The following is a 27197-nucleotide window of genomic DNA, read 5'->3' as shown; positions in this document are numbered from 1 at the left end:
CAGCAGTGTGATCAACTTGCACTTGTTGCACGTGTAGGCCATGTTGTTCTCAGGTAAGAAAACAAACATTGCACACACCTTGTAGGTCACCACCACTGGAGAGTCTTGTCCTTCCCTAGCCTCTTTTCCCTTTTTGAGTCTAGCTTTCTGATTGTTCTAGAGTAGCCCATGCTTGGTCCTCTACTCACCAGAGGTTAGAAACAGAGTCTCACTGGTATGGAAGTGTGTATTACAAGAAAAATAAATTTTAAAAAATGTTTAAAAAAATGTTAGGGGCCTGCCCCTTGACCTCCCCTGGCCACCTCCTGTTTGCTCTCCCTGCTCGCTCGCTCTGATCGCTCTCTCTCTGGGAGCTTGCTTGCTTCTATAGTCCCTAGACCAGCTGGAGCAGCTTCCTCTGCTCAGCTAGAAGGTGGGAAACTCTTTTGGTTTTGAGCCCAGGTTTTTTTTTCAGGCAGAGGGCTTCTAGTGCTCCATCTTTTTCTCCTGAACAGATTTTCTGTGATAAGAAAAAAGCTGGAAGAAGTGGTGGAAAAACATAAGACGGTTTGAAGTTGTCTGTGTGTCCTTCCGTCCCCTGTCCCCCCAAAACCCTATGGATGAGGAAGGTTGGTAGCACAATAAAAGCCTTGTCTGGAAGCAAGCTAAATCTTGCGGGAGGCAGGTGGGGAGAGGACTCCGTTTTCTGGCAGGAATGATAAAAAGAAAGACCTCTCTGTTAACATTTAAAGGTTTTATGGAAGGTGCTTTGTTGTAGTTATTACAGAAAGGAAGCATCAACAAAATGTCAAGATAGTGTCTTGATCAAGAGTTATGGTGCACTGTGCTCCAATATTAGGACTACCAAAGAGCAAGGAGCCCATTTTCATTTTTAATAGTTATTACTTAACCCTGACCTACACCTGGTGATTGGGTAAGTGATTGTACAGTAATGGGTATATTCAGATATGTTGATCCATAACAGTGGTGCACTTTGAGATGTGAGTTTTTGGGGCATCCCTGCTTCTAGCTCTACGTTAAAAGGACTTTGAAAAACTGAGCCAGAATTAAAACAGAGCAGGAACCTTGAGGCATAATTCCTGAGCCACTGCTCTCATCAATGGCAGCTTCCTCAGCCATCTGGTTCAGCAGGTCATCGGACTGCTCGGCTTGTGTCCTGGTATTAGGGAGCTGGTGTACCTAAGAAGAGCAGGAGACACGCAGAGACAGACCAAGATGCCCAAGTTATATGAAGGAACTCAGGTTCAAAACTGAGACGTGGAACAAACCCAATCCTGACAGCTTTCAAATGTCTCAAAGGGGGGCGGGGCGGATTGCTATTGCTTTGTGCCAGCCCAAGGTCTCTCCATGCTTATTTGCAGAGTTATTGAGGACCTGAACATCAGCAGAGGTAGACTGGCTAAGGCAGGACCAAAAGCTAGACAGGAACAGGTCTCTACAAACCCTAACTCTGTTAGTAACCCTGCAGTCTGAGGTTGGCAACCAATCATGAAGGAGCCCCTCTTTAACTGGAGGGAAGGAGATTTTTGCTGAGTCCCCATTCCCTCTGCAGCCTCCTGGATCCTCCCCACCCCAAATCTGCTCCAGAGAATAAGGAGACCCTTTAGAACAGCACAGGAGGTTGTGGCGATTCCACATGCGCAATATATGTAAACAGTAAAGGTTTGTATATACGTTTGTATATACGTATGGTGGCTGGCATGTATCTGGAATGACTGACAGGAGGAGTGTGAGGCGGGGTTTGGCAGAGTGTGGGCAAGAATGACAGTGTGGTAAGTGGAAGAAAGGGGGAGTGGCTGAGTGAGAATGGAATGCAATGTGACTGGATGAGAGTTTGTGCAGAAAAAGGCAGGGTGATTGCTTCTAGAGAGTCAGAGCAGTCTGGGGGTAAGGTAGACTAGGTACAGCTAGATAAATCTGAGATGAGATTGGGAGATAAGAGAACATCTAGTTAGATAGTCTGTGAGTTAGAGAGTGTGTCAGATAGTGTGAGAGAAGGTGTGAGAGGTTTTGAACATAGAGCTAAAAGCAAGAGTTATATTGTACAGTTTATAGGGTTGCCTTATTTTAATCATCATCCCTGATATCCTTTCCTCATCCCAACACAGTTCCTATTTCCAATCCTGTTGTACCAAATAAACCTTTTTTGTTTTCAATTTGAAAAGACAGTTTCCTTTGTTTTGTTTTGTTATTAGAAAGGGTTTCATGGAATAACCCTCATGTGCTGGCTGCTTGGTCTGTGCTACCAAAAAGAAAGAAAGCAGCTCTAAAAAGGTTATTGGTGGCAGCAATTGAGAGAGTGGTGTAGCATCACAATACACAGAGGATTGTGGGTGAGAGCCTAAAGGTGGCAGTGTGAGGAGAGACACTGACCAAGCACCTGGCCTGGTGACTAGAAGTAGGATTGTGAGGTGGATAAAAAGGCCTCAGGTCCTCACAGAGGTGGCCTGGGGGGTTGCAGGAGAAATTAGCAAATATCACTTCCCCTTCCATTCACCTCTCCTGGAGTAAAGAGCCTTCCAAGAGCAGAGGGTCACAACTGGATACAACCCTGAGATACAAAATCAAGGGAACTTCTGACAAGTTTCCATATTTAGTTTCACGAATGGGTGGGGGAATGTATCAGCCTGTGCAAAGTCTTTCACTCAGGGGTGGGGAACCAGTGGACCTCCAGATATTGTGAGGCTACAGCAACCATCATCCCTGACAACTGGCCACAATGGCAGGGGCTGAGGGAGTTGGAGTTTAATAACATCTCAAGGGCCACAGGTTCCTCACCCCAGCTTTATACAACAATAACAACGCGCACACACGCAGGAGAAAGGTTCTTTGGTTACATAAGCTTTTGTCACATCCATTTGATATTCTCAAAATAACTTCTAACAGTGCTCAGGGAAGAGGCCCTCACAATCATCACCAACTTAAGCAATCTATATCCTTATTTCTATTCTGAGAGACAAGGAGATGCTCAAAAGACCATGGATGTTTTTCTCCTGAAGGAAAGTGTAGATTCAAGGAAGAAAAAGATCATTCTTCTAACATCTCTTGTGTCAGCATCCAGAAAAGATATACAAAAGAAGAAGACAATGAAGGGGAAGGTAATCTTACCGGCCTGGGAGCTGTGGAGGGAGGTGTTCTGCCCTGCAAGGCAGCCAGATGATCTTCCATCTCCCGGGCTGACGGAATGGGTCTTGCAGGGTCATCTTTCAGTGATGCCAGTCTAGACTCTATCTCAGCCTGGGACGGAATGGACTCTGTCCAATTAAGAACACATTTGTTTATAATGGGGATCAAAAGACTTTTGTCACTTTATTTCTTTAGATTCAGGCCAGTGGTGTAGTAGTAAATGTTGACGTGCAGAAGCTCATCATGACAGTGTACACACACAGAGCAGCAGCACATAACACAATAACTAATTTATCAGGATCCACATGACTGCCACTCTGTGCTTAGAACAATCCAGCCTCTGCTTGGAGATTTTCCTCATTCTCTGACTTCCTCTGTGCTAATCGAACACAAACAATACTAAAACTTGAAAGCCTTGTTATCACCTCATTCACTTGCCAGACCAAGGAGGCTCCATCAGTTATCCCTTGCGCTCTGGCAGATGGTGTCACTGCTCCTGCTCTGAAAAAGTCCTGGAGCTGCACTTCCCCACATTCCCCCTCTATTATACCATGGGGGGGGGGCAGACTTTGGGACTGCAAGATATATTTTGTTTTTTTACTAGGACCCCAAGATCCATCAACCAGAGCCTGGTGCAAAAGACATTCAATTAGAATTAAAGAATTCTGAATCCAGGAATATGTTCTGAGTATCAGATCTGAATGGAACAGTCCTTCTACACAAAACATCCACTCCTGTTTACCCCAAACTTTCCTCATTTCAGTAGTATAAAATAGGGCGAGGCTGGGGGGTGGGGAGAGAAAAGTCACATTGCTGCTACCAGAAATCCTTGCCAATTCTTCTGTCCACCACTGCACTACACCACTTGATGCAAACAGAGAGGGAGTTACTTATTTTTTCCTCTGGTGATCATGCCAACTAGAGCCAGAGGATACTGGCATAAACTTGTCTTCCTTCCTTTCGCAGGCCTGCATGTATTACTTAATGCCTCCAAATGCTTCTATCTGAATAAAGCATAGAAACAGACAACAACTGATTCATTGTCTGCTGTCCATAGAGACAGGACAAAAAGAGGAGTTATTCAGAGTGCTGAAGCTCCACCTGCTGACTGCTGGAAATCCTGCCCATCTCGTTTCTGCGGCTTCATCAGACCCTGCCCACACATGACGTAATGTTGCCTCTGAAAGCTCAAAGCTAGACACTACCTTTAAAGATGAGTAGAGAAGTTCTTTCCTGCCAACTGCAAACATACTTCATATACTATATATCAGCGGTCCCCAACCTTTTTGGCACTAGGCGCCAGTCTCGTGGAAGACCATTTTTCCACAGACCGGGGTGGGGTGGGGGGTAGGAGTTTTGCTGGCAGACTTCCAGCTGCTGGGACACAAATGGCGGACGCCTTTTGCATCCCTATTATTTGCAGTAATTGGCTACGTAAAGATTTATGTGGCCTATAACTTGGAAAACAGGGATGGAAATGGCATCCGCCATGTGGACGCCATTTGCGTCCCAGCGGCCGGAAGTCCGCCAGCGGCTGGAGCCGGCTAACAGCTCCGCAGACTCGCCGTGGAGCATAGCCGGCTGGGGCCAGCAAGGATTCCGGGGGGCGGGGGAGGGATGGATCACCTCCCCTCCCCCCCACAGACCCAAGGTGAGGGGGTTTCGCACACCCCGCGGCCCGGTTGTTTACAGGCCATGGACCGGTTGGGGACCCCTGCTATGTATTACATATTATTACTGTTTGCCAAATATCAGATTCTTTCCTTGCATAGCAATCCCATGAGCACTTCTGCTAAACATAACCCTGCCTAAGGATCCTACTGGTGCTAGCTGGTATACTCTATCCTGAATTAGGACAGATAAAATAGAGAGTGGATTTTTCTCTGGCACCTTTCTTTCACACCTTTAAAAGAAGGGATCCAAAGGAGTCTCCAGCAGCAGCAAAGAGACCTACAGAAAAGGAAGTGGAGAAAGCCTAGGTACACACAAATGTAATGAACCCAGAACAACAAAATGCCTAAAGATATCTATTTACAGTGCAATCCTATGCATGTCTATTCAGAAGTAAATCCCACAGAGTTCAATGGGGATTATTTCCAGGTAAGTACGTTATAAGACCACAACTTAAATGTATTACGTAGGACTGTGTCATAAAAAAAAAAAAAATAGTACTGCAAAACTAATCTAATATTTTAGCTTGTTAACTTGTTGGGAGCAGAGACCTGGCAGATATTTTGTTTATGAAACTCAAACACCATGTAGACTGATACCATAGGGTTATATTTTATAACAATAGCACAGCTTCCTCTATCAAAAGTCAAATGAACACCGTTACTTAAGCAAACACTATGCACAATATATGATGCCCTTTCAAAACCATACTTAGGGGTCCCAGAAATTAATTTTGTGTGTGTAGGTGTAGACCTATTGTAAAAACAAAGTAATTAAGGTATACAGTTCACAGTCTTGCCATATTCTGCTTTTCCATGCTGTTCTAAACTGCATGCATAGGTCTCGAAAGCAAAGGACAACTCCTCCCCTCCAGTTGCATGTATGGGAACAAGCTTAGGGAATCTGTTTTTTGAACTCTGTTTAATATTGTGTCTGAAGCAGGCCTCCAGTAGGAGGGTAAGGGGGCAGGGGGATCCAAAGGAATGCAACACTCACTGGGCCTTGTGTCCTTCTTGAGCCTCTCCAGTCTCTCTGCTATAACTCGATCCTCTTTTGATAGCCCTTGATATCTGGAGTCTGTCTGGCTTTGGGATTTCATCAAGCCCTTCTGAAGTCCGTGTGGCTGGTTCTGTTTGGCCTCGAGGGCTGCTACACGCCTGCAAAAAGGAGGACCCACCATGAGTTAAAAGCATAATTCTAAAACCATATTCTGTGAGCCTCTCTAAGGGCTGGTTCCCAAACACCAGTACCAATAGGGATCAGAAAAAATAACTGTAAGGCTGGAAACCAAAATAAAAAAAGGAACAGCTTCACCAATTGAATTCCCAATGCATTTCAACACAGAACTTTATCAAGGGAATTACAAACTTTTAGAGAGCAATCCTATGGAGATCGATGGTTGCCTCCGAACCCAGGGGCAATCACCTATTCACTGCAGGGCGGGAGGAGTGGTGAGGAGCACATCTCCACCATGCTCCTGCTGCCCTGCTTTCACTGCTAGACAGCTGCTTTTGGCTGTCTAGCTGTGGGACCTCGGAGCGTGGGGTGGGGAGGCCGGACGACACATAGGAAGTGTCGTACCAGCACTTCTGACCTCCCCGCCCCAGCCTGCCCCCAGGAATGCCCCGTTTCCCCTGTTCCGTGCTGCTCTTCCGAGCGTGGAGCGGATCCATGCTGCCTACAAGGCGGTGTGGGAGGTGGTGCAGGTTGGTTCTCTGCGAACCGACCTCGGAGTGCGGGATCCTAGGTCAGTTCCCAGAAACTGACCAATCCTATGACCATATAGCCGCCGACTAGCAGCCATAGGATTGCACCCTTAGAGATTTTTCAGAATCCTCCAGAAAATTCTCTAAGAGTTTGTAATTCCCTTGAAAAAGACCCATGTCAAAATGCACTGGGATTTCAATTGGTACAGCTGTTCCTTTTTTTTTTTCTGGTTCCTGAACCCCGCTTCCCCCCGCATTTGATCACTGTAGCATCAACTGAGGACTTGTACGCATGAGCCATTACAAATCAAACACCACAAATAGAATTTTCCTATCACATAAAACACAGTCATGCTTGCAAAATCCACTCACACATACAGCTGGAGTCATGAAGTGCTGAGCAACATACATGCATGTGTGAATCACTCCAAAGAGACAAGTAATTTAGGTGAGGATTATACAGTGATATTATATAGAAACCTACTTTCTGCTACTGAGCAAGTTTGGTGTGTGTGCGTGCGTGCGTAAAAATGCTTCTTTAGCAACAAAGCTAGTCTAGATTAGGCTGAGAAAGCAATTTCAACTTTTCACCCTCTACATTAGTGGTTTGAATCCTGCCACAAACAAGAGAACTTTATGGATGGCTAATAGGGCCGCGGTGGCTTAGTGGTTAAGATGCTGAACTGCAGACCGGAAGGTCGGCAGGACAGCAGTTCGAGATCCGAGTGCCGTGTGACGGAGTGAGCTCCCATCTTCAGTCCCAGCTCCTGCCAACCTAGCAGTTCGAAAGCAAGAAATTGCAAGTAGATAAATAGGTACCACTTTGGCAGGAAAGGTAACACATTCCATGCACCTTGGTGTTCAGTCATGCCGGCCACATGACCACGGAAGCGTCTTCGGACAGCTGGCTCTTCAGCTTAGAAATGGAGATGAGCACCACACCCTAGAGTCGGACACGACTGGTTGGGGGCACCTTTACCTTTAACCAATTCAGGACAGAGACTAGAAACCGTAGAATGAGAACACACACACACACACTTTTTTTTTGCCACATATACCAAGGATATGGAATGAGGCCAATGAGGTGGTTATTAGGACTCACTTTTTGTAGTTCTCTGGTGGTGACCATTTAGCTGTATTTGACTGAGATGACCCACTGAAAAGCCAAAAAGAGAAATGTCACCAAGGCAGAACATGAATCCCTTATTTATGATGCCAGCGCATGGCCTCAGGCCAGGGTCCCATCTTGCTTTCACCCCTACAAGCAGTCCTAAGTCCGCCACTATTATATTCCAGCCTCTTTTCTCAAAAACAGCAGATGAGGTGGTAAATCTATTCCTTGTTTGTGCCACTTTAGCCTGCAGTTGAAGGACTGTGGCTAAGTGCTCCCACATGTAAAAAAACAACCCACCCAGCCCCTGAACTTAGAAAATTAGTTGTCAAGGAGAAGAGTTCTAGCCTAACTTTCACCCTGATATGCTCGTTTTCTGTGTGCAGGGATATGTATATGGAGAAGCACCTCCATGTGCAATCTGAAATGGTACTGCCCAGAAAGTGGCTTACTTCATCATCTTCCATTTATGAAAACTAAGGCTTAGTACTGGATTGCAATTTATATGAGGAAAGCAGAAGCACCATATTTCAAGAGCCTCAGGGTCCAATCCTATACACACTTACTTCAGAGTAAGTCCCACTGAACTCAATGGGATTTAGATATGCATAGGATTGCACCGTTAGTCAGACAGAGAAAGGGGCCAAGTGGGGAAGCTGTGATGGTGGTTGCCTAGATGACAACTTGGGAGAGGGGAAAGTAGCAAGAGGGTTTCTTCCCCATTCTCCAGCCCTCTGCAGGCCTCTGCATGCTGGTGATAGTAATGGACAAGCAAGGTATGGGAACAAGCCTGGAGAACTGGACCTACCCCACTTCTTGGGATTACTACCACTACCACATTTATATTAGACTTTTGAGGTGCAATCCTACGCATGTTTAGACAAAAAAACGTCCTACAGCTTCCAGTATTCGCCAACCAGTATGGCTGGCTGGGGAATGCTGGGAGTTGTAGGACTTTTTTGGTTTTGCTTAAATAGGCATAGGATTGTGCCCTTAGTCCGCAAAGCATCTATTTTATAGGTTCATCCTAACAACAGCCCTGGGAATTTGACTGCTATTTTCATGTTACCAAGGAGGGAACTGAGGCCAATGTGTCCAAGCCACACAAACCACCCTAAGAAGAGATGAGACATGAACTCTGGTCCCACAGAATTGAGCCCAGTGTTACATCTATTGGATCACACTGATTCTGAGAACTAACAGAAATGTCATATTGCCAACTGAAGAGCTACTGAATGTTGGCAGCAACTTGTGTCCCTCCAGATATTTTGGCCTACAACACACATGATCCCTCACCCCTGGCTATGCTGGCTAGGCCTGATGAGAGTTGTAGGCCAAACCATCTAGAGGGCAACAAGCTGCCCACCCCTGGACTAGAGGATAGATTTTGGCTGAGTGGCACTTATTTATTTATTTATTTATTTATTTATTTATTTCATTTCTATACCGCCCAATAGCCGAAGCTCTCTGGGCGGTTCACAAAAACTAAAACCAAACGACACACAATAAAACAATTTAAAATATATAGAACATTAAAACCACAATATAACAATACAACCATAATAAAACCTAGCAGCAGTACAGGAGTTTAAAATACAGATTTAAAACAGCAAACATAAAAATTTAGAAAGCTAAAATGCCTGGGAAAATAAAAAGGTCTTCACCTGGCGCCGAAAGGAGTACAATGTAGGCGCCAGGCGAACCTCACTAGGGAGCTCATTCCAGAGCCGGGGTGCCACAGCAGAAAAAGCCCTCCTCCTAGTAGCCACCCGCCTCACTTCCTTTGGCAGGGGCTCACGGAGAAGGGCTGCTGCTGATGATCTTAAGGTCCGGGCAGGCATATAAACATAAATTCTGTCTATTCAAAATGTGGCAAGACTTTTGAGAAACTGACATGCAAATAAATGAAGGGTTGGATCCAGATTTATGCTGAATTAACTGCGCTGATGGAAATGGATTTCCCCGCCTCCTCCTTTCCATAGCAGCCCTCCAGCCCCCTGAAAATGCTACAGAGAGAGTCAGGAGGCCCTGCTGAATGGGGGACCTGTGGGGGGGCAGGGGAGTCCCCCCAAATTGGGCAGAGGGACATTCCTTGAGTGGAGTCCATCTTCTCACAGAAGGTCCCCTCCAGTTATGGAAGGCAAGTCCTGGATCCAACCCCAAATTTGCAGCTCTCTCATTTTAAAGGGCTACATATCCCACAAAATGGCTTGGTCCTAACTTGGTCCTAACTACTGAATCTTAATGTCCAGAAAGACCCTTGCAGCACTCCTAAGTTGTGGGCAGGGGGTGGGTGGGAAGTCTGCATGTCTTTCCCCCAGCTAGCATGTAGAAGTGCTGAAAAGGCAAGTCCACCAGAGACCACATTCTGCACCTTAATAAAAGGAAACAGTGCAAACACATCACCACTCAAAACCACGCTCTGGTCTTACCTTGTTAATTCCCCATGACATTGCTTGCAAACCTTCTGCTGAGTATTTCCGCAGCGGGGGACAATGGCACTGAATCCAAGACAGCCTGAGCAAAATGCCCGGCCACAATTCTTGCATCCACACTGAGAGAGGAAGAGAAGGAAGAAAGGGGAAACAAACCCTCTTAGCACCTGGCTATAGTAACCCTGGGAAGTCTACATTGCTTGAATAGGACCCACAAAGGTTAATTTGCTAACATAAATACATGCCATAAAAATCCACAAAGAAGGTTTTTGTACCATTAGACTCTCTTGTGTTGATGAAACCTGGACCTAAAGATATCCATTTAAATTTCATCCGTCCCACACATTATGTAGCAGCCACCAAACTCAACAAGGACTATCAGCCAATACTGGCTCCCCGGTGAACGTACTTGCATTAAATACACATAATCCAAACATGTTAGCCTTGTTCACATATTACATTTGCAGGGGTACACTATGCGGAGCAATTCTATACATATTTACTCAGAAATAAGTCCCGCTATGTTCAATGGGACTTACTCTCAGTTACAATGCATAGGGGCTGTAGCTCAGTAGTAGAGGGCATCATTTGCTTGCAGAAGGTCCCAGGTTCAATCCCCAACATCTCCTGGTAGGGCTAGGAAAAACTTCTGCCTGAAACCCTGGAGAGCTGCTGCCAGTCAGTGCTGACAATACTGGGCTAGATGGACCAATGGTCTGATTTAGTGTAAGGCAGCTTCCTATATTCCTAAGGGCACATAGGATTTCAGTCCTAAAGATATTGCTTATATACCTGAACAAGCATAATGTATGAATCAGCCTTAAAATGAGGTTTGTCTCACTTTGTATGGCAGACATAAAAGCAACATCTTGTTCCCTTTGATCCCTTCACAGCACAGTAATGTAGATTTTACATTTTCTTTGGAATAATGTGCAAGTGCATGTAATAAAATAGACATTAAGAAAGTTCTAATTTAATATAAACAAATTGATGGTCAGCATCATATATATATATATATATATATATATATATATATATAATGAAGAAAAACATCTCAGTAGCATTGACATGGGCCCTAACACATCCTTAAATTCTAAAAAACCAGGTTGTCTTTGCCTATTTTATGTAAACAGATGATATGGGATGGCATGTCAGCACTGGATGCTCTTTACCAGTCCATCTGAAGTGTGCCTTCCTCATGACTGATGACTGCAAATAATAATCAGCCAGTTTCAATGCGTACATGTGCTTATCCTTCTTATCTCACACAGTCCTAACTGTTTTGCTTGTTTTTAAAATAAGATTCCATGCTACGGGCCCACCCCTCCAGTAGCTCAGAGCGGTTCCCAAGCAATCTCCTGTCAGAGTACTAGCCAAGCTCAGACCTCTTTTGCTTCAGGACAGGAAGCTGATTCAAACTATCCTCTTGGCCCCAATAAGCCATTATTATTACCATAGCTATACAAAACAGAGAACTGAGGCTGAGGAGCAGTGAGTTGCCCAAGATCTACCCCATCCAGTACATTAATGGCAGGAGGGAATTCAGTGCTGCAGGTAGGTAATTTTACACAACATAAGCACAGTTAGAACTGACCAAATACATCAAAAGAAAGCAACAACCCCAGAATAATTTGGAGGCATGGGCTCTGGTGGACCATTCTGGAAGAAAATTCCAAATCCTGCAGTTCAAGCTTCCTTTTCTCTAGATAAAGATGAGTCAACTTTAATGGCCGCATTGCTGATGTTGAGAATAGCGGAGAAGAACTTGCCTGTTTCTTGAAGACAGTAAACTTTGATGCACAGCCATAACATCTGCTATCCATCGTGTCAGATGAGGTGGTACACTCAGTTTTCACAAAAAGTACAAATGGCGACACATAATTCTATTCTGTCTGTACACAGCTATCCCAATTTTCTTCCTCTTTCAAAGAGAGGACAAACAATAAGAGATATGTACAGTTAGAAAATGTTGGTAATGAATGACTGAAAACATGCTTTACTATGGAAGCTATACTCTGGCACTCATTCAGCCAAAGAAAAAGTGAAGATCTGGTCCTAGCTTAATCTTTGAACGAAAGCATCAGCCATACCAGCAATTGTTACTATTGAGTCAGTGATTTCATAACATTTCAAAGCAAGGAAATCATACACCAAGCTTTTGCTGTAGCAGGGGAGTTGAACCTCTTTCAGCCTGAGGGCCAAATTCAGTTTCAGAGAAGCTCTTGGAGAGCCACATTCCAGTGGTGAATGGGGCCAAAGGCAAAATGGGTCAGGCCAAAGTAACAAAAATACCAGCATATTTTAGCTTAATTTAGCTCTTATTACCAGTAGCTAGGCCTTAGGAGAGGCATTCCTACCTTTTAGAATGGGGGGGGGGAAATGCACAAATGCAAGGAAACCATCAAATGAGTGGTGGGTGGTAGAAAGGGCCTGAGACAGGGGGTGGACAGGGCCATCTAACGAAACCCAGAGGGCCAGATTGGGACCCCAGGCAAGCCAGAATTGGGCCTGAGGGCCCAACACCCCCATTTTATAGACATCCTCTCTTAGGAGGCCTGAACCTTTAGCTTACTGCACCTTCTTAACTCAAGGGGTGGGGTGGGGGTAGGGATGCTTGAGGCTCCTGAAAGACAGTTCAGGTTGCAGGCAGCACTCACTTTATATTCCCCAAAGTCTGTGAGTAATGGATTGCCCCATTATCTCCCATCATCATCATCATCATCATCCATAATGAGTGACAAACACAACCATCTACAACGCACTGATTACAACAGAAAGGCAGATGGGTAATGTACATTTCTTAGGGTACGTGACTCATCAACTTCCTAGGCCACTAGCGCATCTCCTTTTCCCTCTGCAGAGTTCCAAAGGAAAGCAAAGATTTTGGTGTGTGTGTTTTTTTAGAAAAAAGATAATTACTTCTCTGCCCTACCCCAAGGAGTGTAGAGAGGGCCATAGTACATCCGTAGATCATTTTAGCTTCACAATATTTTAAAATTCAGAAGCAGTTTTAGCAGGTACATTGATAGTTTAACATCCAATAGCAGGGATCTAAACTTAGGATACCCACCTCCAACCAGACCCATTACTCTATTCATGGCACCAGAGAACTTCAACCCCCCCCCCCCCGCCTTTAAAAACTGAGGACACTAACCACTACCTGCAACATGGCAGCCACTTTTAATTTTCAAAAAGTACAGTTTGGAAGTGGCGATTACGGTTTTCCTCCCGTCTTTCTCTCTGTGCATTTCCTTCTCTCCCCGTCTTCCCCTCCCGTAACACAAAAGGGGCAAAAAATGAAAGCGACGACGATGAGGGAGAGACACTGGATCAACCCGCCCTAGGTTGAGTTGGGGTGTCATCCAGTTGAGTCATCCACGACGCAGCAGTGGAAGAAGGGCAATGTATGTGCACTGTCTACACCTGAACTCGACACAGAAGAGCAAAGCAGCAGCACACCCTCGACCGTCTGAAGACCACAGTCTGGAAAACGCACACGCTCTAGACAGGGAGATGGTGAATGTTGTGAGCGCGCAACCGAGGCTAGACAGAAGAACACGTCTCACGAGCAAAACATCCGCACAAGGCAAGCTTCTGACCCTGCAAGCAAAGGCGACAACCTGATCTAGTCGAGCAGGTAGGAGCCTTTCCTGCTCGCGTCCAATTCTTGATTATACTCACTATATCGCAGGTGTGATGAGAGCTATACTTCCCTCTCTCCTGTGATCGCCTTCTCTCAGAGGAAAACGCAGAAAAACTACATTTCCCAAGAGCCTAAGGAGACTCCCCCCACCTTTTCTTTGCGCGGTGTTTTCTGGGAGTTCTTGTGACTTCTCCGACCATTCTCTTGCTGAAGAAAGCCCGCCCGGCACCAGGTTCGAGGGGGAGGCGGGGCGTGATGGGAATTGTAGTTCTAGTGAGTCCAACCCGCTGCGAAGGGGAGTTCTAGGCCGGAAAAGACTACGCTTCCCAGCAGCCAAGTCGCTGTTGAGAAGAGAAGGAGCATTGTGGGGGGAAGAGGAGATTCGGACGGGTGGTCCCCGGCCCGGAGCAAAGAGTAGCAGTTTCGTCTGTGAGGGAAGAAAGAGTGTGTGAGAGAGAAATGGCGGTTGATAAAGAGCTGCTGGAGCTGGACTTGTACACGCTGCTGGGAGTCGGCGAGAAGGCGGCGGATAAAGAGGTCAGGATGGCCCTGGGCTGAAGCTGGGGGTGGGACCGGGACCCTCGCAGCAGCGCTCTAGGGAAGGGAGAGGCGGCCGGCGGAGCCGTACTGCTCCTGGGAATGAGGAGCGCGCTTTAGGCTGCTGAAGCTTCTTGAAGGCCTAGTTGTCTCACAGGCCATAAATACTCAAAAATCAACTAGTAGTTGTTACTGTAATATAGGGCCCCACGGGTTTGCCTCCTTACAGGCCCCTCAAATGACAACGTTCAGATGCCCAGTGTCTTAAGACTGTAACTCTTAAGCACACTTACTAGGGCAGCCTTCCCTAACCTGGTGATCTCAACATGTGTTGGACTGCAACTCCCATAATTCCCAGCCAGCTTGGCCATGCTGGCTGGGAATTATGGGAGTTGCAGTCCAACACATCTGGAGGGCACCAGGCTGGGGAAGGCTCTACTAGGGAGTAGTTGCCATTGGACTTGGTGGAGCTTACTTCTGAGTAAACATGCTTAGGATGGCACAGTAAATGTGAGATGTGCCAGGGCTTGTGCCTGCGTGAAAAATCCATTCTAATATAATCTCTGCTATATTACTGTTCATTATTATTAGTATTATATTTACTCTAAAAACTGTCCTGAGTGCCATTTTTGGTAGAAAGGTGGTGTACAAATCAAATAAACTAAAAAAGGGAGAGTTCCCAATTTCCGTCTTGCTCCTCCAATATTCTGTCACACGTTAGGGTGACCAAGAAACTCAGATGGAGCTGTGCAGAGAAGAGTAGACTTGAATGTTGGTGGCTGGAGTCCTTGGGGGCAGACGTAGCCCCCACTCTTATGGTATCCAAGAGTAAGCCCCTTTACTTTCTCATAAATAAATGGCTGCCACATACTCCTATGGGATACAAGCACTGTACTTGTGGGCACTGTTGTGATGAGGGCAAAACTAATCCAGACTTCACTGGCAATAGACATATAAGAACTGCCTTTCCCAACCTGGTGCCCTCCAGAGGCTTTGGACTTCGACTCTCATCAACCCCAGCTAGCATAGTCAATAGGTAGGAATCCTGGGAGTTGTAGCCCCAAAGACCTGGAGGGCACCAGGTTGGTGAAGGTGACATAAGAGCCATGCTGGATTAGACTAAAGGCTTATCTAGGCTTATCTAGTCCAACATGCTGTTCTCACAGTGGCCAACCATATACCTATAGAAGCCAACAAACAGGGCTTATGCATATCAGCATCCTTTTACTCATGCTCCCCAGACACTTGTGCTGAAAGGCATGCTGCGTCTGATACTGGAGGTAATAATATAGTCATCATGACTAGTAGCCATTGATCATGACTTTCTCATGCCATTTCTTGATCAAAATCCCACTCACCCGTAGCAGCCCCCTAGGTCGAAACATACAGGCACCATAAGGTTTTAGTTTGTCTCACCTAGTAGGAACTCGTGGGGCTCGTGGCTTAGACCTCAGCCTGCTTCCCCATCATTGGGCTTCACTAATCTGAATACGTCTGGGTTCCATCACCTGGCACTGCCTCCCCTCTTCCTGCCATCCCCACCTGATGGCTGTACATGCCTGCAAAAGCCTCTGATCCAATAGGGTGGGGGTTTGAGAAGGGAGATCCTGTCCTGCCCATTCATCCCGCAAAGCCAGGCTTTTCCATTGGCAGCCAGGCAGTGCCACTAGCTCTCTCTGTCCCATGCCAGGTAACAGAATGGCGGAGATTGGCACAAAGGCTTTGGCAGTGCAACTAGATTTCCCCCCACCCTACCCTCCAGCCCTTCTTCTCTGCCTCTGGGCATTTCGCCTTCCTTGCTCACACATGAGAATAGGATGTTGCAGACAGCGGGACTCATGGAGCATGCGCAAGAGAGCCTATGTATGCCGCACACACGTTGGCTGGCAGGGAGAAGGGGCACAACTGCCAGAGCAGTGCTTTGGACAACATGAAATGTGACTGCAGCCCAAAGGGACCCCATCCCAGCTTTAGATGTTTTGTTGTAGCTTGTGTAGCATAGTGACAAAGAGAGTATGCTATGAACCAGCAAGTCCCTGGTTTATATCACACCTTGGCCATTTAGGGAGCAATCCTATGCAGATAGGTGGTCGCCTCTGAACTTGGAGGCGACAGCCTATCCAATGCAGGGCAGGAGAAGCACGGAGGGGTTTGTTCTCTCCGCACTCCTCCTGCCCTGCATTTTCAGCTAGATAGCTGCTTTCAGCTGTCTAGCTGTGGGAGGGCAGAGCAGGGGAGGAGGCTGCTGTAGACACATTGGATGTGTTGTACAGGCATTTCTGTCCTCCCCGCTCTGGAACGCCCCGTTTTGGCTGCTCTGCGCTCCTCTTGCAAGTGCGGAGCACAGGGCTTGTCCGCATTGCCTGCAGGCTCCGAGGTGGGTTCCTAGAAAACGATATCCTTTGGCTGTCTAGCTGCTGACTAGCAACCATGGGCTTGCTCCCTCCCTTGCTGTATTTTCTTAGGCAAGCCAGTACTCTCACAGCTTCACCTATCTGTTGTAAATGGATAATAATACTGGCTTACTTTGCATGGACTGTTCCATGGCAACCTTATTAAGTAAATCCACAAAAGTTACTAGCCTGACCTTTTTTTTTTTTTAACTAGCTAGTTTGTCCTCACATTCCTGTTTTTGTCGTTAAAGAAAAATGAACTAATTTTTTTTAAAGCTTTCCTGCCTGGTTGCCTGGAGGCAATTTTTACTTGCCTTAGACAACAACTCAAGTGGCTTTTTTGAAAGTGTATTCTGATTTGTAAGATAATGTATATGGAGTTGGTGCCCTCCAGATGCTTTAGATTACAACTCCCATCAACCCAACCAGCGTGGGGATCATCTAGTGGAGTGTTGTTGTCCACTAGATGGTGCGCAAGTACCAGAAACGTTTAGCCAATATAATATATTGGCAGAGTTGTTTTCATTTGCCATCTCAGAATAAGGTCCCGCTTTATATTTTTGCAAACATGAGTTTTCTAATCAAGAGTATTAACATTCATACAATGAACTGAAATTATGTATTTCAGTCTCTATAATCACAGAATTGTAGAGCTGGAATTGATGTGAAAAAGCAATCTGATCCAGCAACCTGAACCTGATTCTACACCTTAACACAGGGGTGGGGAACCTCAGGCCTGGGGGCCAGATCTGGCTCTCTAGGATTCCCAAGATGGCTACCCTGCCTTCTCCTAGCCCCATCCACTGATTGCTTGGTAGCTAAAATGGTCTGGTATTTTTTGTATTTTAGTCCCACCCCTTTTGCAATTGGCCCTGCCCACTGCTGGAATGTGGCCCCCAAGAGCTTCTCTAAAATGGAATTTGGGCCTTGGGCTGAAACAGGTTCCCCACCCCTGCCTGAATGTCTCTAACTTTGTCACACATCGGTTTTCAATCTGTTCCAGGGAACTTGCAGGTTCCTCACTGAGAAGATCAGTAAGGGCAGACAAACTTTCCCAGAAGACAGCTTTTCACTGCTTCTGATCAACCCCTCAAATGTGCAGCTGCAAGGGGTGCACTTTCAGTTCTTCGTCCTCCTTTTACAAACTTTCCTTCTAAACGGGCCTTTGAGCCCATCCAAAGAAGATGCACTGGATTGGGGATGGAGAGGCCATAGACACCCTCTTTTCTTGCCCTCCATTGCTGCATTTGTGACCTCAGGAAGCAGCCAGTGTAGTTCTTTCCACAGTAGCTGTGAGTGGGAAGGGGATTGGGATGTACAGTCCCTCTCCCGAGGTCATAGCACTGTCTACAGCCTTTGGAGTGGGACTCCGAACAACCTTCCCTGGGGCACTCTCCAGAGATCTCTCTCTTAATACGTATATATGGATTTAGGATGCAACCTATGCATGTTTAGGCAGAAAAAAGACCCACACCTCCCAGCATTCCTCAGCCAACCATGTGCCTGTGCGGAAAGGCTCAAGTATTTCGAGCTTGTTAGTTTAGAAAATGGCAATCTGTTTGTGGATGATTTCATGCAATACTGTGTAGTTTCTGGCCAAGTGTTACTGCCTTTTCTGTTCCAATTGTTGGTCAGCTGGTGGGTATTAGAGATGGTAGCACCCAAGGAGTTACCTTGCCAAATAAACTGTTTTTTTATCTTTCTAAGCAACTGCAGTCCAAGCAGTCAAAGATGCTTCCCTCTTTAATCTGCAGTTGTTTTTGCCATGTCTACAGCAGTGTTTCATTAGTGTTGCCTACACCAAACACCTAAAGGCACATCTCCCCAAATGCTCTGGGACGTAGACCAGAAAGCTCCAACTGGCTGCAGCTCCCCAGTACATGTTCACTGCATGTTTAGTGGCACAGGTGTGCCATCCATGCGTCTCATATTTAGTGTGTGAAACACCAGTGCAGTGTAGCACAAAGTGTGAAGTGATCTCAATGTGTGATTTGCTAAAGTTGAAGTCATCCACTTTCCTGTGTTTAGGAGTGAAAACCTTCTACCTAGCTGCATACTGAGAGATGCATTTGTTCTGCTGCAGTGTAAAATGTACTGTTGCAGAGAAGTTGGATACTGGCAGAACTTCAGTAGCTTTATTATTGTCATCTGTGTGGTGACGTTGTATTTAGGCAGATACTCTTTGGTGACAGAATATAACTCTTACAAGTGTGTAGTGGTTTTGAAATCCATTTCTATTCCCTTTCAGTAGGTTGATGTTTTCAGTTGTACATTACTTTGAATGTTTTCCCCATCTGTTTACATTGTTCATTGTATTTTTTATTTTTTTTTTTTGTTCTGTCTCTTACAGATTAAGAAAGCTTACAGACAGAAGGCCCTGACCTGCCATCCAGATAAAAATCCAGACAATCCCAAAGCAGGTATGGGCAGTCTTTTTGGAAACTGTCTGCCTTTCCATATTATATTGTCACCCATGTGGTCACGAGGAGTGACTAGGTTTATCCAGAACTGCACCTGTCGGTGACAGATGAGATTTTTTGCATAGCAATTTCTGTGCATTTCTACACAAGCAGTTATAATATAAAAGAATATGGAGGACGTTTTCAAAAGCTGAAGTGACATTTACAGGCCTATCTTTCTTGGGCTTATTTATGTGACCAGGTATGCTAACAAAACCCCGTAATTTGCTTCTGTTTCTAATTTAGTTTCATTTGGAATCATTGGGTCATATTACACTTAATTCTGTACCAGTTGAATTGGTTGCTGATTCCTTTCCAGGCTCAATTTGGAAGCTGGTCTCAATCTTTAAAGCGCTGAACAACTTGAGACCAGGTCAACTGAAGTACCCCCCTGCACCCATATGAACCTGTCCAGGCCCTGAGATCCACCTGAGAGGCTCTGCTCTCTGGCCTGCTGTTAAGAACCATCAGTTTGGCAGGCATGAAGGACAAGGCCTTTTCAGTGGTGGCCCCACATCTCTGGAACTCCCTCCCCCAAGAAGTATATCTGGCTTTTAAGCAGATTTTAAAGATGTTTTTGTTTTGCTTAGCTTTTTATTGATGCGTTTATGCATATGCTCTATGTTCTTAGTTGCTTGTTTTTATTGTTTGATATATTCTGTTTTTTTAGTTGTTGTAGAACACCTTGAGAGGGTTATACTCTCCTAAGTGGGATATGTTAAATAAATTAATATGATCCAGGAGTCAGTATTCTAGAGATGGCTGAAATGGATTTTTAAAGCTCTGGGATACTTTCTTGAGATAAGCAAATGTAAATTTCTCAAGAATACAAAGGTGAACTTGAAGTTCACAATGATTTTTGAAGAAGCTGAGATAGTATCCAAGGGAGCGTGGCTAACCCACCATGGTATTACTGTCCTGAATTATCTGCAAATTTAGAAATCAGTTATGCAAGGATTAGCAGTTTATTCACAATAAAGGCCAAGCTGTATTTTAAATGGGGAAAATGTAAGTTCTAAAGTACATCCTTGTGATGGTGGTGGTGGTGGTGGTGGGGGGGGGGGGTTAGCTTTCAAATGTTATAGGAAGCTTTGTCCCGTCTATGAAATCCTTTACCCAGTCAAGTTTCCAGTATGTTACATATCCAGGAATTGTATGAGTTTTCCTACGCCATTGTTCAAATGTTTTCATTTTCTTTTCCCTAGCTGAGCTCTTCCATCAGTTGTCTCAAGCATTAGCAGTTCTAACAGATGCAGCAGCAAGGGTAAGTTGTCTAATTCTGTATCATAACTGCAAGCATTTTCTGCCTGTGCCATTGCACATGAGCGACTGGAGGAAAAAAAGTGCACTTGGGCACTTCTTTCAGCTATTATTCTGTGGGCCAGTCCAGATCCACAGGTTGCTTCAGGCTAACCCAGGGCAAGAGAGCTACCTGCTTGTGTGTGGAACTTCCCTCATTCCCTCTACAAAAGGATCTCAGTCTAAACTGTGAGGGGCTGAGGCTGGGTCATACTTGCATGGAGGAAGACCTCTTCTACCAACAATGTCTCTCACACAACAGCTTTTTAAGAAATCATGGGTAGTATTCAGCGCTGGCATTCTGCTAGTGCTAATGACATCTGGCCTGGATGTTGCAAGAGCATGGATAACGGTAGACACGGTAGGAAGGCTATCTCTGTCCAGAATAAGCTAGTATACTAGCCTAAGCCAGTGAAAGCTCTTTGTGCCCAAACACTACTTGAGCTTCCAAAGTAAAGGGCAGATTTAATAGTACTTCCAAACTATAAACATGCTTCTTAAGGGGGAGTGCAACCCCCTCCAGAGTCAGCAGAACACCACCACCCAAGTCTACTGAACTGCAATTAACAGCATCATATCACTTAATTAACTGCCTCATTTTGGGGGTATGCTTTCACATTTTGACATTATGGGTTACATTCTATAGATTTTTCAAGAATGGATTTACTTGTGAAGGAAACAGAGAAGATAACTATGTCTGAAAAATTGTGGAGCTAATGTCATTAAAAGGCATACCTATTAATTCTCAGCTCTAGAAGCTGTTTTTTCAAAAGGCTAACAGTAACCAGGAAGTGAGTCTTTCAACACAGCAGAAGATGAAAAAGGCAATACCAGTCAATGCAGGAAAGATGTATTGTCAAGCTTAGTTCCAAATGCCTTGTGCCCACTGGTTTGAACTGAAATTTTAACTCTTCCTTAGATGAGATTTTTGAAACCAAAAAGATGTTTAGCTTTGTTAAAAAAGGGAGGGGGTTTCACTTGATAACTCAAAAGAGATCTGAAATAAAATGTTCACTTCTTTGTGTCCCATCTCTGTCCTACCATGTTGGGTGTTATATAACCACTTTAGTGAAAACTATTTAGCTTATTAAATGTGTGTGTGGCTTTGTAAACTTTAGTCATTACGCAGTCCACAGAAAATATCATGATGGTTGGTGAACGAGATGCTGGACATATCTCTTTTGATTGTAAGAGAAGAGTGTCATACATAACTATGGATCTTGTACATGGCAACTGCTATAGTTCAGAGCTGCTCTAAATCAGGTACAGGTTACTATAGAAGGCACAAACTCCTTGATCTTCCCTTTCTATGTTTAGTCTTGATCAGGTCTTGATTTAATTGCTATATATAGATGACCTTGTGGGTCCTTCCCTCTTCTGTTAATTGATGGTGTTAGTTGATAGTGGAGCTTCTTTTTTTTTTTAATGTAAAGCCATGGATGCATCCTGCTGTACTTATCCAAGAGTCCAGGGTATAAGTAGCAGCTGCTCGCTCAGCTATTTGTGTAATCTTTTTGTTAAACTTGGGAAAGTTTAAGCTATTTTATTCTTGCCCTGGAGGCTCTATATGATACCGTGTGAGCCCCTAGTCTCTAATCAATCCCTGCATACTTTCTGAATTAGTGGTAGTATGGAGTGGAGAAGACTTTTGGCTTTATCATCAAATACTGAGTTCTAAGATGAGATGGGTTCAACAAATTCCCTGTTAGTAAACAATCCTTTGTATGAAGAATTGTAGCCTGGAACCCAAAAAAGGATTGTTTATGAGGGAGAACTATATGTGCAGTGCTACTGAAGAAACAAGCTGGATTTTCAGTGGCTTGGCTCTCCAGCAATGGAAACTGCTGTGGACAAATACAGCAAGCCAAGCTCTTGGATGTTTCCCCTATATGTGCATGTGCATTCTTTGGATCCCAATTATAAACAGTACTTTAAGCAGAACTAGATCCTTGCTGTCAACAGGTATAATGACATAATTATTCAGCATCACCCAGGCTATACCCTGACTCTAATGATAGCATTAAACTGGGCCAGAGATCTAAAACTGACTTTATTGGTGAGTTAGATGTGTACTTGGAAATAATGTTCAACCATTTTATCATTTTTATTTCATTGTTCAGTGTACGAAGTATTTTTACAATTCTTCCTTCATTTAACATCTCCTGGACCACCTCGCCTTCCCCCTGTTTTTGGTCTTTACCAATGACAGATAATTGAGATGCTTAGGACTGTAAAAAAAATACGCTAATATCTCTTTAATGTTAAACACAAACAGTTTTTAAATTCCCCAACACCTAATAGAACGTTGTTGCTTAATGTTAGTATTTTTGGATGTGTGATTGTGACATTTTCTTCCAATGTATTCTTTCTTCTTGTCCTATTACTATTTCTATAGGCAGCATATGATAAAGTGAGGAAAGCCAAAAAACAAGCAGCAGAAAGGACTCAGAAACTTGATGAAAGGAGGAAAAAGGTCAAGCTTGGTATGTAAATCTAGAATATCTCTTTCACATAGGGAATAAATGCCAAGATGCTGGGATCCTTACCATAGGTTCATGCCTTTGATTCATTTGTCTTCATTAAAGTTATTTACAAATGTGAGATGGCATCAGCTACATATATATGTAACACCAGGGCAGTGGGTGCCATGAAATATGCTTACAATTAGCAGAGCTTTATCCTGTTCCAAAATGTTTGGGTTTTGCTGACTTTGTGGACTTACTTTGTTACAGATCTTGAAGCCCGGGAAAAAGAAGCCCAGTTCCAGGTTAGCAAGGAGGAAGAGATCCAGATAACTAGGACATTGGAACAAGAGGTAAGGATAGCATGTCAAACAAACGTTATTTTGTGTCAGCAATGTGAGTGGGAACATTTACAGGCCACAACCATGTTGAAGAGGAGAGCGCTAACAATATAGAAAGAGATATGAAATAAACCATGCTAGGATCCTGTAGGGAGTGGAGTGTCTGAACTTAGGGCTTCAGGGTGTGTGAAGAGGCAGCATAAAGGGATTTATTTATTTAACTATTTAAAGGTCATACCTCAGGATGTGCTTTCCTGCAGAAGGTCCCAGGTTTCTGTCCTTGGCATATTCAGGTTAGGGCTCCCGTCTAAAAACCTGGAGAGCCTCTCCCAGTCAGTATAGACAATACTAAGCTTGATGAACCCATATAAGGTGGCTTCCTATGTTCTTAATCCACTCTTTAAAAAAAGCTTTTTGGTTTGTTGGCAATAGGCAGAATGTGGAGTTACACAGGCCATTGGCCTGTATGTTTTTTCTTATCTAAAAAGTTAAGGGGGAAATTGTTTTATAACAGCCACTTTTCTTGGCAATTTTTGCCTTCTGCATCTCTTTCCAGATCCTAAGGTTACGTGAAGAGGGATCCCGCCAGCTGGAGGAGCAACAAAGACTCATCCAGGAACAAATCCGACTTGAGAAAGATCCGCGAGTACGAGGTAAGGCTAGGCAAGGTCAGAGTCCCTGACTGCTGTCTGTCTGGACACTCTTCAGAATACCATCTTGGGTGCTCAGAGCACGCTTGCTCTTGTTGTTAAGGGGTACACTTCATAGAAAAATTCCCCCTTTCTTCCTACATCTCTGAAGCTTTAGTGACAGAATACTGTCTCTCTCTTATTTCTCCAATAAATGGTTAAAAAGCAGAGTCAAGTTGGGAGATCTGCAGCACAATCCTATCCATGTCCACTCGGAAGTAAGTTCCTTTGAGTTCAATGGGACTTACTCCTAGGTAAGTGTTGGCAGTTCTAGGATTGCAGTTCTACTCTGTCTTCTCAACTGCGCCATTTTTCTGTTTGACCTCAGGCAGTTGATTTATCCTTCCTAAGGGTGGGATCAAGTGGTGTTGCAGTGCTAGTGCTAACGACATTGCGCTAGCATAAACCAATGTTGGCGCAATGTCATTAGTGCTTGCTGGTGCAAAGGGAAAAAGCATTGATTTGTTGCTGCAATTTGGTGCTAATGCAACATCATTAGCATTAGCGCTGCAACGCCATTGGATCCTACCCTTAATCTTTGTATCTTACAAATGAAGAGGTATTGAGGCTTAACTTAATGCATTTTTTATCAAGAACTTTGCAATATTGGTTATAATTTTTTCAGTACTGGTTGGCGTGTGGGATTAGTTTACCTATCTTCAGTAGTCTTTCCATTGCTTCCCCCACACCCATTAGCTTTTTCACTGTTACTGACAATGACACTTTACCTGTGGGAATAATGAGAATAAAGTTAAGACATCCTTTTGACTTGTATGGTTATCAGGATAATTGCCAACCTAGACCTTGGCCTGATTCGCATGTAACGACAACCCAGAGTATGGGTTGAATATGGGTCGTCACTGAATCGTGCGTTGTTGTTACATGCAAATCCTGCGCTACGGTTTAACTCTGGGTTGTTAACCACAAATAGCCCAGGAAGAGAGCCTGTGGTTTGTTGTTGGGTTATGAACTCTGGGTTGTTCGTGGTTAAACCCCCTAGGTAAACCATAGTGCAAGGTTCGGACATAACAACCCCCCACAGTTCATCAACAACTCACGACTCATTGACAACCCATACTCAACCTGTAGTCTGGGTTGTCATTGCGTGTGAACCGGGTCCTTGTCTACACTAAAATACTCTGTATTGAAGTTAAATCCAAGTAAACAGATCCAGAACATAAATTGCTTAAGGGCACAATGCTATGCATGTTTAGACAGAACAATGTCCTACAACTCCCACTGGCTGGGGAATGCTGGGAGTTGTAGGACGTTGTTCTGTCTAAACATGCATAGCATTGCGCCCTAAATATTTTTATTTCGTAAAAAAGGCCATCCTCAAAATAGTTGTCATTGTAGTTTTCATTTTCTTTTTTGTTTCTTCTTCGAGGCAAACAAGATGGGTATGGAGAGGAGGGAAAAGGAACACCCAAGCTCAAAGTAAGACATTCCCAAAAATTTGAGCTATGAAGAGAGATGAGCAACTAACTTATCATTCCATCAATAGAAGCCACATGGATCACCTCCAGCCTCCCAGAAAGCTGGACTGCCTCTGGCATCCTCGCTGCTTACTGGAATTGTCACTTACTTCACCTTAATGTGTTCCTTGCACTTTAATCTAGAATCTAGGCACTAGGATGAAGGTAATTAGAAGTTTAGTCTCTGTGACTTGGGATATTGACAGGTTGCCAGATGCTACTTGATGTATGTAGTAATTTTCAGATGTTCTAAAATGTGACCTCTTCCTGATGCCTAGGGCTGCTTGTGTCTGTTCATGTGCGGTGTAGACATTGCTTTTAGTATGTCTACAAATGTTGACATTAGAATATGTTGCCTTTATAGTATCATAGATATAAAACTAAATGGCAGGTTCTGCTATATATTGCACCCAGTGCACTGAACTGTGTGAAACTAATTTGTAACTTTCCCCCATCAGCTACGATGGAAGTGCAAGAAAGAAGATGAGACTAAAGGAGGCTACTCAAAAGATGTTCTCCTGCAAATCCTACAAAAGGTCCTCTTCCAATATGCTCCTTCACCTTAGTTGGTTTTGCCTAACGTTGGCCATGTCCACGTGGAACAGAAGCCAGGATTCTGGCAAATCCTAGCTTATTGTGAATTAGCTTTGTGCTTGTGCACACGGCCTATTTGCTCCTACTTGGCTTGCATATCACCCAAACCTAGGATCGTGGCTTGTTCCCTTTATAAGTCAGGATCATAAACTAGGGTTTGTTCTTGGCTTACAAGTTCTGGCTTATTTGGGAGCAACAAACCAGGATCATGGGTTTATTCAGTATGTTGAACAAAACCATTCCTGGTTTGTTTAATTGCTCGTGGTAGTTGGAGGAGCCATGCAGGAGCAAATGGGGTGCACACAGCTCATTCACACAGTGAGCCATTCTGTGCAAACATGGCCATTTTGTCAGAATAAGCAAAGAAGGGTGATGTAAATTTATTAATAAAGGAATGAATGACCTTGTCATGGTCATTATAACTTTGTTGGTAAAGGAAAACACCAGTAGAAATGTATTAACTTGCAAACTGTCCTACAGCTGATATATTCCTAGGTATGATTCCAAAATAGCTTTTGATGGAGGGTTTAACTTGTTATCTTTTCGTGACTATTAGTACTTCCTCAGCAACCACTGATTTTGATTGTCTAAGCCCTAACTGTTAGGGCTTCCTTCTACTCTAGAAAGCAACATAATTCTTACTGGAAAATAATTGAGAACTAGGTTGAATGCTAACTTTACTCATTACATCACAAGATCCTGCTTTTCTAAAGGGTTTTGCCAGAAGGGTATGATATATTAGTGTCTGTAAACTTTTTTATAGACTGAATTGCATTTCAGCCTTGTTACAGTCTCTGCTGAATCACTGAGTGCTATAGTAACATCTCTAAAAGTTCTGTAACTAGCATTCTTAAATAATTCTGTGTAAAAACATCTCAGCATAACATGATGACCCATATTGGGACCAGTATTGTCCCTTATCCTACTACTTAGTACTTTTGCCATTTGTATTTTATGGAGATTTTGGCAAGAGTTTTTGTATTTTCACATTTTAGAACATACCGTATCTTCCCTAGATCTATATCTGATTTTACCTTTCTTCTTGATACTGACAGTACGGTGAGGTTCTGAATTTGCTGATCTCAAGCAAGAAGACTGGGAGTGCAGTCGTGGAATTTGCCACAGTGAAAGCTGCTGTAAGTTGTTGGTTTTTTTACTTAGGAATTTCTCAATTCATCATAGTGGCCTTGGAAGTGCAAGAGTTCTCCACTGATATTTATTGAAGAAAATAGTATTACAATGTAGACAGTGATCCT

At 44.2% G+C, this 27197-nt stretch overlaps 2 protein-coding genes across 9 annotated transcripts in view; one reads left to right on the top strand and one right to left on the bottom strand.

Annotated features, from left to right (window-relative positions):
- Positions 1–13791, bottom strand: part of ZFYVE19 (zinc finger FYVE-type containing 19) — a 38528-nt gene extending 24737 nt beyond the window's left edge. For 4 of the 6 annotated variants that reach the window (XR_014789377.1, XM_084845543.1, XM_084845535.1 and 1 more), the window contains exons 1-7: positions 13731–13791; positions 11819–11970; positions 10047–10168; positions 7606–7659; positions 5794–5954; positions 3109–3254; positions 1065–1179 (exon numbers count right to left, since the gene is read on the bottom strand). Coding sequence is in view for 5 of the 6 variants with exons in the window: in XM_084845543.1 (XP_084701669.1) it covers positions 1065–1179; positions 3109–3254; positions 5794–5954; positions 7606–7659; positions 10047–10168; positions 11819–11872 (652 nt within the window). In the remaining variant the exon portion in view is untranslated. Of the gene's footprint in view, positions 1–1064; positions 1180–3108; positions 3255–5029; positions 5077–5793; positions 5955–7605; positions 7660–10046; positions 10169–11818; positions 11971–13730 lie in introns of all 6 variants that reach the window. The other 2 variants (XM_084845546.1, XM_084845552.1) reach the window with 2 other exon arrangements.
- Positions 13792–14038: 247 nt separating this feature from the next.
- The window catches only part of DNAJC17 (DnaJ heat shock protein family (Hsp40) member C17), a 34206-nt gene continuing 21047 nt past the window's right edge, over positions 14039–27197 (top strand). For all 3 annotated transcript variants that reach the window (XR_014789380.1, XM_084845566.1, XM_084845572.1), the window contains exons 1-9: positions 14039–14229; positions 18973–19042; positions 20287–20345; positions 22776–22863; positions 23113–23195; positions 23740–23836; positions 25260–25309; positions 25806–25883; positions 26997–27077. Coding sequence is in view for 2 of the 3 variants with exons in the window: in XM_084845566.1 (XP_084701692.1) it covers positions 14152–14229; positions 18973–19042; positions 20287–20345; positions 22776–22863; positions 23113–23195; positions 23740–23836; positions 25260–25309; positions 25806–25883; positions 26997–27077 (684 nt within the window). In the remaining variant the exon portion in view is untranslated. The remainder of the gene's footprint in view (positions 14230–18972; positions 19043–20286; positions 20346–22775; positions 22864–23112; positions 23196–23739; positions 23837–25259; positions 25310–25805; positions 25884–26996; positions 27078–27197) is intronic.

Source organism: Heloderma suspectum, chromosome 1, assembly GCF_057233095.1.
Source record: "Heloderma suspectum isolate Gila_16-S chromosome 1, 16-S_ref, whole genome shotgun sequence".
NCBI classification, from domain to species: Eukaryota; Metazoa; Chordata; class Lepidosauria; order Squamata; family Helodermatidae; genus Heloderma; species Heloderma suspectum.
Note: the sequence above shows the minus strand (reverse complement) of the source record. Positions and strands in the feature narration are given on the sequence as shown.